This window comes from Dama dama, chromosome 25, assembly GCF_033118175.1.
Source record: "Dama dama isolate Ldn47 chromosome 25, ASM3311817v1, whole genome shotgun sequence".
Classification (NCBI taxonomy): domain Eukaryota; kingdom Metazoa; phylum Chordata; class Mammalia; order Artiodactyla; family Cervidae; genus Dama; species Dama dama.
This window is the reverse complement of record NC_083705.1, coordinates 48,637,810-48,654,268: the sequence shown is the minus strand read 5'-3', so window position 1 is coordinate 48,654,268 and position 16,459 is coordinate 48,637,810. Positions and strand designations below refer to the sequence as shown.

The following is a 16,459-nucleotide window of genomic DNA, read 5'->3' as shown; positions in this document are numbered from 1 at the left end:
GTGATGCTGTCCAACCATCTCATCCTCTGCTGCCCTCTTCTCCTTTTGCCTTCAGTCTTGCCCAGCATCAGGGTCTTATTTCCAGTGAGTCAGCTCTTCACATCAGGTGGCCAAAGTACTGGAGCTTCAGCATCAGTCCTTTCAGTGAATTCCCTTGTCATTACTGATTTACAAATTGGAACATGAGGTAGCTCTTGACTGGCAGACTGGCAGAGAATACAAAGAGTGACAAATGGTTCTCTGAGACGCTTCTAGTGTCTTAAATTAAGGGATTAACTTGTTATACCCCTTGCCAGAGGCAAGATTGGAAGCACATACAAAACATTTCAATGTGTTTTTGATTCACCAAGAACTCTGGCCTCAGAAAGTCCACCTAAAGGAATTTATCTTCAGGAGACTTTAAATATCATTGGTACTCTGATGCCTCCCAGTTTTTTCTGTTTCCAGTTCAGTCCTCTGCTCCAGTGTCCAGATTCAGATGTCCAGCCACCCACCCAGCAGCCACACGAGCCTCTCAAACAACATGTTCAGAACGTAACTCCAGAACAGACCTGTGCATCAGAGTAGGTCAGATGGCCCCAACCCACAGGAAGCTACTCTCCCAGCCTCAGGTGGTGACAGCTGCATCCCTCTGGTTGCTCAAGCCTGACACCTAGACACCATCCTTGACTTCTGTCTTCCTCTCACACCCTGCATCAGATCCAAGAGCAAAGACTGCTGACTCTACCTTTAAAACTGATCTTGACTTTGACCACTTCTGACCACTGGTACTGTTACTCTGCACTGAGCCAACTTCTCTGTCACACTTAACTGAATATCTGGTCTCACTCCTACCCTTGCTCTACCAGTAATCTACTCTCAACACAGGAACAGAGCCTTCGTTTTAAAACATAGTGCATATCACATGATTTCTCTGCTCAGAGCTGAACTGCTTCTCATTCTTTTTAAGAACTAGCTCTTTCTTTTTTTTTTTATTATTTTATTTATTTTTTTTGTTTTTGGCTGTGCTGGGTCTTTGTTGCCATGGGGTGCTTTTCTCCAGTTGCAGTGCACAGGCTTCTTATTGCTGTGGCTTCTCTTGTTGTAGAGCACGGGCTCTAGGGCCCTTAGCTTCAGTCATTGTGGTTCCTGGGCTCTATAGCACGGGCTCAGTAGTTGTGGCACACAGGCTTAGTTGCTCCAGATCTTCCCAGGTAAGGGATCGAACCCATGTCTCCTGCATTGGCAGGCGGATTCTTTACCACTGAGCCACTTGGGAATCCCCCACTCCCCATTCTGTACAAAAGTCTTTACAACAGTCTTGCAGAAACTGGTCCTGGTATCTCTCCTACCTAGTCTCTCGTTACCCTCCTCCTTGCCCACTCCTCACTGTTCTTACATGCACCAGGCACATTTCCAGTTAACCACTTTTACACTGGCTCTTCCCTCTGTCTGGAACATTCTTCTCCCAGGCAGCTGCATGGCCAACTCTTTCATCTTCTTCAAGTGTTTGCTTAATGCATATTAGAATTTCAATCCACCTCTTGCAGCTCCTGGCGCGCTCAGTCCTCTTTATCCTGTTCAATATGTTCTATTTTCCATAGCATGTCTCACCTTCTAACATACTACTCAATATTTATTTGGATGATTATTTAAATAGGTCTTTTTTTTTGTCTCTGCCTCTGCTAAACTGTGAGCTGCACAAAGATGGATGTCAGTTTTTCACTGCTGTACCCCACCAAATGCCTAAACCAGTGCCTGGCATACAGTAGGTGTTCAATAACTGTTGGTTAAATAAGTGAATGAATGAATAGATTTGTAATGCGCAAGTAGTAATTCTGTATGCAGAAAAAGTAGTGTATGTCATGAGGGGAAAAAGAAGTGAAAGGAGTTCCCATGTGTGCTGTCTGAGCTCATCAATTTCCTCATGAGGTGAAATTGATTCATTCATGTACAACAAAGTCTGACTTCACCTGCATGCCCTCCCCCCCCACCCCCACCCCCTGCCCAGGGAAAATGTGACCAACATCATCAGGATGAGTTAGAAAAGCTGTGTGGCTGGAGTTCTAATTTGATTTTGTATAGACTGCAGGTTGATCTCATATAGTCATAAGAAACTCTGATTCACTCACAGTAATTGAATAAAGAAATGCAGTCATTTGCAAATAGAAGCCTGGAGGGTCTGTGTTGTGGGGCAGTTTCTCTGCAGTATGTTTTATAAGGTCAGTTCTTATTGTGGATCACGTGTTTTCTACTTAACTCAGCTTCTGAATTCCTGGTTCCCAAAGGTGTATGAGTGCTTTTAAAATTGCTTTTATTGATTCATGCAGACAATGAGGTACAAGAAAACTTTGGAGGAAAGCTAAAACTTCACGTAAACTTACTACAACATGAATGCAAAGACCATGCTTCTAGGTCTTTCCTGTGAAAGCTGTCTTGGAGTAGAAAGTGTGGAGTGTGTCCTGCTGTAGAGATACTCTGCTGTGAGAGTGGTGAATTTAAATCAATCTTGTTAGTTTGAGATGTGAATTTTCAAAATAAATACGAAAAATCAATGATACCTTCTTGCATGGGAATTGAAAAAAAATTTTTTTTCAGGGATCGTATGATTCAGCTGCTTTTTATTGAGTATTCAAGGATTTTTTTTAATGTGGACCATTTTTAAAGCCCTTATTGAATTTGTTACAATATTGCTTCTGTTTTATGTTTTGGTGTTTTGGTTGCGAGGCATATGGACTCTTAGTTCCCTAACCAGGGATCGAATCCCTACCCCTCCTCATTGGAAAGCAAAGTCTTAGCCACTAGACTGAGGAGGAAGTCCCTGATACACTGACTTTAATCAGTATTTGTGAACGCGAAGTCTCAAACACCCACTTTCTTTATAACTCCTCTTAGTATAATACCACCTCTGTTTGATTCTACCTGAAAGATTTATTTTCAATATTGTTTTGATGTAAGATGCGTATTGATTTTTATTTCTTAGTCACTGGTGTGAAGACTCATATCACTGAGCTCCTTGGATAAGATTGGGGAACAAGATCAATTATGAACTGAATCGGCATATTCTTCTGCTACACGTCAAGAATTATGATTTTATCTGACTAGTAAGCTCACCAGTTAGCCTGCCACAGTTTCCTGGGTGCTGCCAGCAGAAGACAGGAGAGTCCTGGATCAGGAATGAAAGACAGTTTATCATTCATAGAAAGAGCAGTAGCCAGAGGATCAGCATACTTGCCCCTCTTCCCTACATCCCAATTCCCCTAGAGCACTGTGGACCTCTGTCCTCATATGTAGATACTATGGCTTAAATTTCACTCCTTTACTGTGGTGGTTACAGGTTTGGCAGCTGATAATTTGGTTTGGGTTTGAATGACTAACATTGTATCATGGGTCAGAAAAAAAAATTTTTGTCAAGTATCTATTTTGATTCTTCACTTACAACCTGTGTTTGCCAGTCCAAATTTTATTATTTAAAAAAAAAACTTATAAACAAGGACTACTCTGGTGGTCCAGTGATTTAAGACACTGCAGTTCCAAATCAGGGGGGCACAGGTTCGATCCCTGGTCGGGGAACCAGGATCCCACATGCTGTGCAGAGAGGCATAAATAAATAAAAAATGTAATTAATAATTTAAATTAATTATAATAAACACACATTTTATCATAAGGAGAACGTGTTCATTTGTGCAAATTCTTCAGATAAGAGAGAGAAGGGGAGAGTCACTGAAGCCAGGCATTTGTGCTGAAGAGAGAAGGTGAGAATGAGTGAAACTTGGCTTCCCCAGTTAGCTCCGCCACCCAGCAGTTGGAATACAGTGTTCTGGTTACTTTTACGCTAAGCCCAGACCCTGTTCTATTTTCAGCTCTGCTTTGGTGCCCAATCCCATCTTCCTCCATCTGCTCAGAGCTCCCTTTCCCCTCCGTGAACTAGCAAGGAAGCACGTTGAGTTCTCTCCAGAAAGGGCCTTGGGAGTGCATCAAAGGGATCAGTCCCTCTTCTCAGCGTGATATTCAGACCCCAAATTCTGCCTTCAGGGTCCCCCAAAGAAAGTTCGGCTCTTTCTAGGAAGGGCTGTGGAATCTGGGAAAAGCGTGCCCCAAATTCAAGGTAGCTGGAGGGCTACACCCGAGAAAGACTGCCCGTGGGGACCCTGGTTCCTAACTGACTCCAGGAAGTGATGTTTCTCATCTTCCCGTCCCCTCTTGGAGAGCTGTCCAAACTTGCCTCCCTCTGCTTCCTAGCCAAGACTTCACTGGGAAATCAGTCTCTATGTATTTAACATTTCCTCTCAGCCCATTGTTCTCTGGGAACCTACAGGTTTATAACCTCAGACAGCCCTCTGGAATAATTGGGCTTAGCAGGTTTTCAAAGGGCCACAACCAGCTTTCCAGCCTCCTGTTACTTCTGAGGCGAGAGGTAAGAGGTTGGTTCTGTGTGTTAGACAGAGAGGATCTTTGTAGCTGTCTTCACTGTAGAAATCTCAGCCCCTGATAGAATAGCTTGTCTGTAAACATCTCCTTGTAGTCGGTGTTTAGTCTCCTGCTTTCTGTCCTGGAGACCTGACGTACTCAGATGAAGAATATGTGGTTTGGTGAAAAGTTCCAGAATCCTTTTATGTGTTCTCTGAGTTACACAGACCATTGTAGTACAGGCCAGGGCCCTGCGATGAAGATCCAAGTTCCTGAGTTACACGCACATGTGCCCTCAGTTCAGCCTGGCAGCAGACTTCTATAGTCTTACACTGTGTGCCAGACATCAGTGATCAGTGGCTGGAGGCCCAAGATGATTTCCAGGGGCACCTGGAGATCGTTCCTTCCAAGAGCTTTGGCAAAACAGTCTCAAATATCAAAACTGTACAGCTTCCTCTGGCCTTCTTTTGATAGAATCAGGGCATGAGTTAATGATGGGTGTCTTTGGCCTTCCGGCATCTCTCCTGTCTTTGCCCCTCTTATCTCCTGCCCCATATCCATCTTGATCTTCAAACTCCAGGAAGCTTTATCCCTTTAGCTCCTCCAAGCATCTAGTCTCACCTGCCAACCGCTTCTCAGGCTCTCACTCCTGCAGAGCCCAGACTTTAGAATTATGACAGCATTCAGAAACAGAGGAGGTACTCAAACTTTCATTTGGATAAAGCACTTTTTGAGGGAAAGGGAGAGGAAGGGATCTAGTCAGACAAGTTCTAGGCTAGAACTCAGTCCCTCATTTCTGGCCTTTCCTCTTTGTCTTAAGGCCAGCCTGGGATGGTCAAAATAAAATAAATTTTAAGTGAATTGAATGAATAATTTTACATACCAGAGGACAGTTTCAGATTTTTGGAATAAGTCAAAAAATAATCATATGGTATAGAGAAGCTACCATATGGTAGAAGACTAATTTTACCTGTTGTTAATGACGAGGAGACCTTCTATTTTTTTAAGTCACGTGATTGTATTTTGTGTCTGGTTTCTCTAATGTTGACTTTGAAGTTTACAGATTCTAATGGTGGGTAAAAATTCTACTGAACAGAAAGGGGATTTGGAAGTATGAATTAGCCAGGCAGGTGCAGGAAAAGTTAGGCAAGTCATTTGAATACCTGATAGAGAGGGGATGTGGTGGCATTACCTTTAAGGTGATTCAGAAAATTGTAAGAAAGTTGCCCACTGCCTAAGAGTCTCTTTTTCACTAATTTGCTACAGTGTCCATAATTCATGCATTACAGTTTGCCTTCAGGATGACCTTAGAAAATGCAGTGTCCAGGAAGGAATAAAGGAACCTGTCATGTAGTTCCCTGAAGGTGTCAGGGTCTTATTTATTATTAGAAAGCCTGGAAAGGACTGGAAGATGGTGCCAAACTAAGGATAAACTCCTCTTGCTTTGTAATTCTGCTGAATGTGGATCCTGCACAAGTAATAAAATAGCATCAGCCTTGGGAAAGTCTAAGGTTCTTGGAGTGCCCGTGAGAGCAGAGATGGGAAAGATATTCAAAATCTTAAACTCTGAATCAGTGGACCGACCTTCTTGGTACTGAGTAGAAGGTCTCTGTGGATAATCCATCAAGTTGTTCAGAGTTGTAAAACAAAAAGTAGAGTCTCAAAAGCAATTTGATAGAAGTTGCCTCTCCCAGTGAAATCTTTTTCACATTGATGGTAAATGTCCTGGAGGCCTAGGGTAACTCGGACATAAGGGGACTGTTTTCTGTTTTTCTAGGTTTTTGTTTTATACTTGACACTGGGATAGCTTGCTCTCCTACTCCTGGAACTCTTCCCAGGAAACCAGCAATCACAGTTAGAACATGAAAGCAACTTAGAGATGATCCATTTTAACACCTTCACTTTGCAGATGAGGAAGCTGAAGCCCAGAGATGGTACTGATTTAAGAAGCAGAACTGCACAGAGGAGGTGCATGGTTAGGAAGCAGACAGACCTGGGTCTACCAGTTGGCAGTTGTGCGAACTTGGGCAAGTTAGTTAATATTTTTGAGCCTTGATTTCTTCTTCTGTGAGAGTGTTCTTAAGGAGCATCCACTCAAAGAAAAAATTCAAAACTTGCCCAGTATTATTACATTTGCTATTAGTTTTTTTAAAAATTGAGATGTAATTCATATGACATAAAATTCACCATTTTAAAATGTACAATTTAGTGGATATATTCACCATGTTGTGCAGTTATCACCACTGTCTAATTCCAGAACATTTTCATCACCTCCCTACAAAAAAACCTGTACCTATTAGTGGTCAGTCTCAATTCTCCTTTCTTTCCTAACCCCCAGCTCCTGGGAACCACCGATCTGCTTTCTATCTCAATGGATCTCCCTATTCTGGACATGTCCAATAATGGAATGATACATATCCTTTTGTGACCTGGCATCTTTCAGTTAGCATAATGCTTCAAGCTTCCCCCATGTTTTAGCATGAACTTCATTCCTTTTTATTGCTGAATAGTCTTCCACTGTACAGAGGTTTCATATTTTGTCTCTCCATTCATCTGTCAATGAAAATTTTGTGTAATTACCATTGTTTTACATGGTTGGGCCAAAGCTATAATGAAAACTCGGGTGTCTAACTCTCAACTTGGTCCTGTTTTTACTACCCCATCCTGTTTTTCATAATATCTGAATATATATATTGGATTAATAGTAGTGTTTTGCTCAAAGGAAACCCTTATAGCCTGCTAATTACTCTTATGATTTTATACCTTTCAAAGATTTTATCCAGTATGAAAAAAAGTACACAATTCAAAAATTAAATCTCAACATTGTAGAAAAATGGTGCTGGAACCAGGGTTCATTTTCTAGACCCTAGAAAGGTCTAGAAATGTGTTTCATCTAGAAATGCCTAGAAACGCCTTTCATCTCACTGTGTTTCATGGAACAACTTGGGGTCTGTACAGGATCTTGCATCTACCTGATTTTTATGTGTAAGTTCATTGCCATGGTTTATAGCCCAGGATCAAAGAAAGTTTTTTTTTTTTTTTCATCCAACAAGAAGCTATAACTTTATTAATGATAGAAACAGTACAAATTTCAAACCCAGCTGCAGTTACTCTTTTGAAACACCAAAAAAAGGTCCTCTTTTCAGATGGTTACATTGTTAATTCCATAATAGCATTTACAGTATCATTACTGTTGTTCTTCAGGGCTCGGACTGCCTTTGCTCTAGACACGTTTGCTTGTGACATGACCAATTCTATGTCCTTAACTTCCACACCTGTTTCATCAACCTCTTCCTCTTCACTCTCCTCTTGTACAGTTGGAGTCTGTGTGTTTTCTTGGATGTTTGAGACAGCTTCACCTTGAACTTTGAATTTCTCAGCAGCTGCTAACTGTGCTTGCTGAGATAAATCCTCAATCTTGGCTTCCCCAAAAACAATGTAGGTATCTGAAGCTGGGCTCTTGTACACATCTGGTTTTGTGATGACAAAAAGGATATTCTTAGATTTCCGGATAGTGACTCTAGTAACCCCTGTAACCTGTCGAAGGCCCAGTTTGGACATAGCCTTCCGAGCCTTCTTTTCACTCCGGCTCTGTTTTGCTTTACTGACTGGTTCTTCATCGATTTCAGCTGCCGCTGCCAGCTGAGCTTGCTGTGTGGTTGCCTGTGTAGAATCCTGCTCCTCAAGCTCTGGGACTGATTCATCACTATCAGATTCTGTTCCAGACCCTGTCTCAGCCTGGGGCTGTGGCAACTCCTGCTCTGTAGCAGGGGACGGTTTCTGTGGCTTCACCGGGCATTTTGTGCGGGGAACGCGGAACCAAGATGGCGGCAGCCAAAGAAAGTTTTTTTTTACTAGCTTTGGCTGATATCTGAGAACTCTTCTCTCTTGCTCATTTTACTTCAAGGCAAAAATTCAGAATTGTTCTCTTCTTTGGTTAGACAGTCACTGTCATTGCAATACCCTGACCTTTATGTATGGGGAATATATGCCTTTGGCTCAGAACTTAACTACGTTTCAAACATGGCTGGTCGTCTCTCCTTATGACCTGGTCCTTTTCTCACACACCGACTGCCACAGCTTTCAGGTCTGCTATTTAGACACGGAGGGAGAGAGGCTGGTTTGGTGTACTGGAAAATTTCTCTGTTTTCTACTAATTGAAAATGTAGGCAATGTAGCCCCAGGCATTCTCTTTGTGGGGCATGAAGAAGGGAAGCGGGTCTGACTCGTTAAGGATTTAGTTGTTGACATTCTTTGCTTGGGAGCCAGTGATGTGTAGAATGTGGCAAGATTCCAATGGTTGAAGGCATTTCCCTGGGTTCATCTAGGGTTTGTGCTGCCTTATCTCTGGTGGCGTGAGTGGGGGATCCAGCCCAGCCTGGCTTCCTGGCTTCCTGACTTTGAGCAAGTGTTTTCTTTAGTGAAACTTTAATGATCTGGTCCTGGATGCTGCTAATTACTCTTCTCACTTGATGTTTTCCTGTTACTCTTTAAGATCTGGAGGTGTCATTGTATGTCAGGCTTCACATGCATTAGCTCATATGATTTCCTGCTTCTAAATGTTTGATGGTCCTCAGATACATGTGAAAACCATTGAGCCTGGCCCTTGTCTTCCTCAAGCTTAACACCCCTCCTTCCTCCCACTATTCCTGGTTGCCATGGTTTCCAGCAGCCATGTTCATCCTGGCTGCCCTGTGTCTGCGTGTTTTCCACTTTGTTAGTATTCCTCTTCATGTGATGCCCAGACAGGAAGTGAGACTTCACGTGTTCTATGAACAGCCAAACTAGAACCAATACCAAGAAATGAACCTGGTCCTCATTTCATGCCACACACATTGGCTGGTGCTCCTCTGCTGGCTGCATCTTAATACAGACCCTCCACCCTGCCCAACTCAGGATCTTTTTTTTCACCTTAACTCATGTGAGGCAGAGTTCCTCTTGTGCTGGTTGTTCTTTTTTTTTTTTTTTCCCTCAGTTTGACTCTCCAATCTGTGGCTTTTTTTTATTTTATTGGAATATAGTTGAGTTACAATATTGTGTTGATTTCTGCTATACATCAAAGTGACTCAGTTGTAATATAGATATATATTCTTTTTCATACTCTTTCCCATTATGGTTTATCATAGGATATTAAATATCATTCCCTATGCTATTCAGTAGGACCTTGTTGCTTTTCCATTCTGTAAATAATAGTTTGTATCATGGAGTTGATTTTTTGATCCCAAGAGCAGAACTGTACATTCCCCCACAGTCTGATTTATACATTTCCCCTGGACACTGGCCGTGTTGTCCGATCAGAACAATATGAATGGGAGGCTGACATCATTCTGATCCAACAAGTTGTTGAGCAAAATGGAGAATAATCTTTAAAAAAAAAAAACAATATATTAGGATTGGCCCTGTTAATAGAAAAATCCTTCTCTGAGGATCTTCGTAGGGGACTTCCATGAGTCCTTTTCAGTTCATGATGGTTTTTTGGTTTGTTTGGGGGTTATTTTCAGCATCAACAATTCAGCAGATTGAATGGAGTGTGGAACCTGTTTAAGACGCTTAGTGCCTCAATCACTCTGCCAGGCTGTTAGTCACATGGGTCCTGTGTGGGCCATGGATGCGTCGACCCACTGCATTGTTCGCGGAGGATGTTTGCAGGGTTTTAACCGGCCCCTCTCTGTCCCTTGCAGTTACCTGGCCGAGCAGTGCTGGAATGGCGGCTTCATCTACCTGATCATGCTACGCCGCTTCAAGCACCAAGTCCATTCTCCTTATAACGGCAACAGTAGCAACAGCTCCGAACCAGGAGAGACACCTAGCTTGGAGCTGGGGGACCAAACGGTGAAAAAGGGGAAAAGAGCAAGAAAGTTTGGGGTCATTGCCAGGCCTTCTACCCACAAAGCCACTGAAGAATCCAAGAGCAGCTCTGGCTGTGAGTTGGACAACGACCCCGTGTCTGAGCTGGACAATGGCCTAGACCCTGGACTGGGAAACGGTCATGCTTTTGAGCTAGAAAATGGCCCGGATTTGCTCAAGGAGGTGGCTGGATCCCATCTAGATAGATCGGAATTGGACAGAGAGACAGAGCCTAGAGTGCCAAAGACAGATGCCACTCTGCCCACAAGCAATGACAAACGCCGCTTCTCAAAATCTGGGAAGACGGACTTCCAATCCAGCAACTGCCTGGCACGGGTAAGGTTTGCTTTGACGGTAGAACCTGAATTTTCCATGAAATATTGTTTGCAGTTGTGTTTACGGTTTAGAAAATACACCTAAGATGACCCTGCATTTGGATACCAAAAGACTTATTAAGATAAATGATCAGAGAACATGATAATAACAACAAAAAAATCCAAGTCATTTTATCCCACTTAAATAAAGAGCTAGTCAAGTGATCCTAAGTGGAAAATTCAAGCCTTCGGTGGTATAATTTGAGTCGTATGAGGCCTAGATAAAGGGCTTGAACTGCATCATTATTTATCACTGCTGTCACCAGTGAATTGCCACTGCAGGGCCAAGAATTCCTGGTGGCTGCTGATAGCATAAATACCCAAGCCTCAGTATTACACAGGAAGGATGTCCAACCTGCAGGGAAGCGTCTGCTTTTATTTTTAACACATCAAAACAAGTGACATTTTCAGGGGATTGTGTTACTATATTGCTGAAATTCCAGTGAAGTCTGGAAACTTCGTAGAAATCTCTGATACAGTGGTATCCAGCTGTGATGGTCAGAGCTGGTCTTACCTAAAAGCAAAGCAGGTGTGGTCTATTCTGAATGGTAGTAGACACACTTCTAGCCTCAAATGGGCTCCCCCATTATAACCAATACCCTCTTGTTAGGTTACCTTCTGTAGGGTCAGCGTGCTCATTCCAAGAACCCTCTTGGCCAGGGGTGCCTCTTGGTTCCTAAACAAAGCAGTAACCAGTGAGATGGTTCCTGATTGGTTCCTTTTCTGACTCGGGAGATGCCCTCTAAGGATGAAAGAGGAAGTTAGAAAGATGGAAAATGGGCACAGAGGAAGTATCAAGTTCAGCTTTGCAGTCTGGAAAATGGTGCCGTAGGAGTAAATGTAATTTCTAGTAAGGCTAGCTCATGAATATTTCTGCAGCTGTAGCCTATCTGCATAATGAGTTGAGAAGAATCAAAATAACACCTGTCTTAAGGGACTGACTGTGTTCCTTCATTTGAAGATCTGGGTGACCTTCATAAAGCCTTACGCAGGGAAGGTATATTTATAGATGAAATGTACAAACCAGAAGAAAAAAATGTTTCTATTAATGATTTTCTACCAATTTTATGCCCCTCTCCCCTAAAAGGATTAAAAACAATAAAAAGATTATAATATACACCTCTCCCCCAAATTAAGGGCAGTAGAAATGTTATAATATGTTCCTTATCAATGAATACTATATCTTGATATGTTTTTTTTTTCTTCTGATGATTAGATTGTGAATATGCAGAAAGCCTAAAGTGAAAAAAGCAAGTTGGGCAATATTGGTTCAGTTTGAAGGTTTAAGGTACCAAAGGTTTAGGGTGGAATCTCATATACAGTCCAAAGAAGTCCTTTGGCCTAGGACAAAGTGGGGATAATGGAATGATTTTCAAAGAAAAAAGTGCCACACCAAACTTTTAAGAGAGTACCATCCTCTGCTCATCCTAGTTAAAAGCAGTAACCTAAAATTGCATTTCTGGATTAGACTCTGTTAAGACTGCACATACCAGAATTCCTTTGCCTGGTTTTTGTACTCAACATCAAATGTTCCGGAAAATACAAATGAAAGGTGAAAAAAAAAACAAATCTTCATCTATTGTCTTGGAACTTTTTTTTTTTTTTTTTGAAGCCCCATGCCTATATTAAAAGGAGAAATTTGTCGTCTGGAATTCTTCATAACTCGTCTAAATCTGCAGACTGATTATTGACCTCGGGTTGTGCGTTTGGTCTTGAAAAGTCAGAATGGGCCCCACGCCTTTTCAGGCATGAATATTTCAGTACCCTTTGCAACCCCAGAAGTATCTTCATTAGATGCATTTGCCTGGGATTGATCATGTTGACAAGAAGTGGATCTTTACAGCTTTCCTCCTCATCTTGGTGGCACCCAAACTGGGACCAATAGACCTTAACAGAAGGCTGCTTAGGTTCTTGGGATGGCTAGATGTGTATTTTTATTTCAGGATAAGCCCAAGGTCATGCTAAAATGGAATTTCCAGAAAAACAAAAATTAGCTATTTACCTCTTAAGCCTTTGGGGGAAAATTCCACTCTATTTGAATAATGGGAGATTAGACATGTCGGTGTTGTTCCGTTTCTGCTTTATTAATGATTTAATATATCTACAGAGACTTAATAAATTACAGACAAGGCTTATGATCATTCAGACCATTTTTATTTGTCAGCTACTTCTTTTTCATAGACTGTTATTTCTTACAGGAAAATAAATCCTCAGACTTGGTTTTTACTTTTCTATACTCCCTTAATGGACCTATAGTAAATATTTCAACAAATATCTCCTTCTAAAGTATGGCTTGTTTCTTTAAAATAGTAACACAGAATGATACACATGCAAACAGATGAATTTTTAAAAATACAAAAGTTGGGCCCATCTTCTAAAGCCCAGGAATCTCTTAGGATATAGATAAGCAATTTTAGAAATTAATTCAAAAAAAAAAAAATTAATTCAGACTTCCTTACTCTCTTGTCTAGTAAAGCTCATTACTCACCCAAGGTGACATGTACACTGTGTATTTTTGTAATGCCGCATGGTAAAAATGGATGCAACCAAACTTAGGCACATAACAATGAAAAAAAATTCTACCATTTGTCAGGAGAGCTAATTCCCAGCTGGCATGTGTGTCTATGGATCCGTTTGCAGTCTTAGCCTGGTACCCAAAATCCACCCCGTGCAGTGCCAGACCTCTTTCCTGTAAGTGGTTCAGCAGAGACCTCAAAAAGGCTGCCCGAGCTCTAAATCTGCAGGAAAGTGTGTGAAACTCAGGAGGAGAGTCAACACTGAGGACATCTCCTGGGTGGTCCCTGATGTTTGCATCTGGCAGAGGCAGCGGGAGGATGGTCCTCTTCTAGGAAGACCCCACAGTCATGGGGTGAACATACATACTTCCATGGTAATGTCTCCTAAGTTCACATCTGCCTTCACCTCTCTTCTGAGCCCTCAGCTTTTTACCAGCCATCTACAGGATGTCTCCATCTTTGGTATTTCACATCATGCCTGAAGCTGGATGTATGGCTTTCCCGCACCACCAAGCCCATTCTAACATCAGGTCTTACCATCCACAGAGTTGCCTGAGCCAGAAACCTGAGATTCAGCTAGTGACTACTTGCCCTGGATTGTGCAGAACTTTCCTGGTTTTTCACTGGCAATTCCATATCCTGGGAAACGCCTTCACCCAGCCAGATTGGGACAGTTGGCATTGTGGAGTTAGCTGGAATGCTGCCTTCACTCGAAGAAGAAAATGAAAATGCACTCGAGTTTCTTGCCTGGGAAATCCCATAGACAGAGGAGCCTGGTGGGCCATCGTCCACAGGGTCACAAAGAGTTGGACACGACTTAGCAACAACAACTACCCTCTTCCTTACACCAAGTCCGGTCAATCCCTGAATCCGGTCTACTCCTGCTCCCTTGGGGATGTCCATCCTCTCCACTGCTCTGAGCCCCATCCTGCAGCTTTGGTTCAGGGCCAGGCTGCTGTCATTTCTCACCTGTGGTCACAGTAGTCTACACTGCTCCTGCTTTCACCCCACCTTCAACTGTCCCATTGCAATCAGAGGGACTTTTCTAAAGAGCACATCTTCCCATGCACACTGCAGCTGAAACCATTTGGTGGTCCAGTTGCCTTTGGGGTAATACCCAAATGCCTTAGCTTGACATAGCACATAAGGCCCTTCATCACCTGATTCTCACTGCTCTCTTTCTCCCTGATTTGGGCTGAATTAGTGTTTTCAAAATGCCATGCTCACTCTTGTCTCTGAGCCTTTGCCATCTCTGCCCCAGTTCAGTGCATTGCACCTGTAGGTGCTTCATAGATATTTGTAATGAAGGCACAGGAGAGCCCCAAGCCTGAGAGACGGGACACAGAGTTCCAGCCCTGGTTCTTCCATCCCCAGCTCTGTGGCCCTCAGGCTGCCATGTCCTTTCTCTGGGCTTGTTTTCTTACCTCCAAGCTGAGCTTTTTGGTTTGTTGATGGAGGAATTTCAACTCTGACATTATGATCACGTGTGTCTTCATGTCTTACTGATCATTCTAAGTAAGAAGGGATAAGCAAACAATCTCAAAAATAAGTTTTCAGTTGAAGCCAGAGCATTTACTGCAGTGAGATTCTGGTTGGATGATGTGTCTTCTCACATTTGGGGCAAAGATGCTGTTGTAACATTTTATTTTGGGTTCCAGCAGATGAGGTCATTTAAATGCTGCTGCGGCAACTCCCTTTAATATACTACCCCTGTTTTTGGTAAATAAATCCCTCTGTTTGCCTTCGTGGAGAAATGCATGTGTGAGCTCACACAGTAATTGGCGGTTTATAGGAAAGGGTAGCACTCTGACATTAATAGAGACATCCATAGCATCCAATTTTGCGTGGTTTGGCTTTTTCTCAACAGACTGACAAAGTCTCACTGCCCTTTCAGCCAACGTAGAAGGAAGCAAAAGCCCAAGCCATCTGTCTAGACAGTGTCTGCTTCAGAACTCCGTCGTCTCTACAACTGGATCTGTGTTCACACTCTGAACGTTGGCAAACGTGCAGGTCTCCCATCTGGGCGAACTTCTTAATGTCAGTCTCAATAACTTTGAAGACCCCTAAGATTATGGTAAACATTCTCTTGTTTGTTCATTCAGTGACATTTATGCAGTATTGTGATGTGCTAGGCACTTCTGTAGCTGCTGGAAAATCCATTGGTAAATGAGAGACAAGGTTCCTATCTTGTGGCATTTATCACATATAAGGGGCCACAGGCAATAAATACATAAACAAAAGCAGAATGTTAGATGCTGACCACAAGTACAATAAATGAAATAAAACAGAGTGAAGTAAAAGATGTCCCAGCAGTGACATGGGCGGGGGACCAATTGATATTGGGTGTCAGCGAAGACCTTATTAAAGAGGCCATGTTTCAGCTGAAGACTGTGTGTCAGGAGACGAGCAGCCCTGTAGAATCTGGGGGCAGAATGTTTCTGGTGAGAAACTAGCATCTGAAGCTGCCATAAGACAGGAATGATAGAATTTTCTGGTAGCAGAGACTGCAGCATAGTGAGTGATAGGGAGAGGACTAAGAGGTGATGTGAAAGATGTGAACAAGACAAGATTACAAAAGTTCATGTTTACCATTGCAAAGAGTGTGGACCTTATTCTGTATCTAGTGGGGAGCTGTCAGAAGGTTTAAGTTAAATGCATCATGATGCTTTTCTTTAAAGTTTATCCTAAATGTGTAATGGAGATTAGTGGCTTGTGAAAGGTAAAACTTAAAAATGGAGACCAGATTGGAGAGTATGATAACCCAAGCTAAAAATGCTGGTGACTGATGAGGGTGGTGGCAGAGAAGAGGAGCAGAGGTAGATGGATGTGGATCTGTTTTGCAAATAGAGCCTTCGGATCTCACTTATGGTTTAATATAGGAAATAGAAGGATGAATCAAAGACAGTCCTTGGGTTTTTGGTTTGCATATCCTCTTAAGCTTGAATCGATGATATTGCTGTTCCCGTTGAGATGACAAAGCCAGGAAGAGGAGAGACTGTACTAGTGTATGTAGTGGATATCTAAGTGGAATTGTAAGAAGACAGTTGGGAATATACCTGATATCATTGTATTTAAGTTGGCCTGTTGGGTTTTGGCTAGTTCCAGCTTTAGACTAATAAACTTTAGACACTGATTTTATTTTTATCTGAACACTGCTTTCATCTGTAGGCAGCTAGATTTAATACGACAGTTGTACAATTAAGACTGATAGCATCTGCCGCTTCCTATTTCTGACTTCCTTTGTGTTCCTCACAACCCCTTCATTAGATGATCAAGAAGTTCCATGGTGAGGAAACTTGCATCATTTTCTTTGAATTCTCCCCTTTTAGTTCC

The 16,459-nt window shown here is 42.4% G+C and overlaps 1 protein-coding gene and 1 pseudogene across 2 annotated transcripts in view; one reads left to right on the top strand and one right to left on the bottom strand.

Moving 5' to 3' along the window:
• PDZD2 (PDZ domain containing 2) overlaps positions 1-16,459 on the top strand; it is a 260,003-nt gene that overhangs the window by 143,136 nt on the left and 100,408 nt on the right. For both annotated transcript variants that reach the window (XM_061129279.1, XM_061129281.1), the window contains exon 2: positions 10,071-10,572. In XM_061129279.1, coding sequence (XP_060985262.1) covers positions 10,071-10,572 — 502 coding nt within the window. The remainder of the gene's footprint in view (positions 1-10,070; positions 10,573-16,459) is intronic.
• Positions 7,433-8,211, bottom strand: LOC133046706 (nascent polypeptide-associated complex subunit alpha-like; annotated as a pseudogene).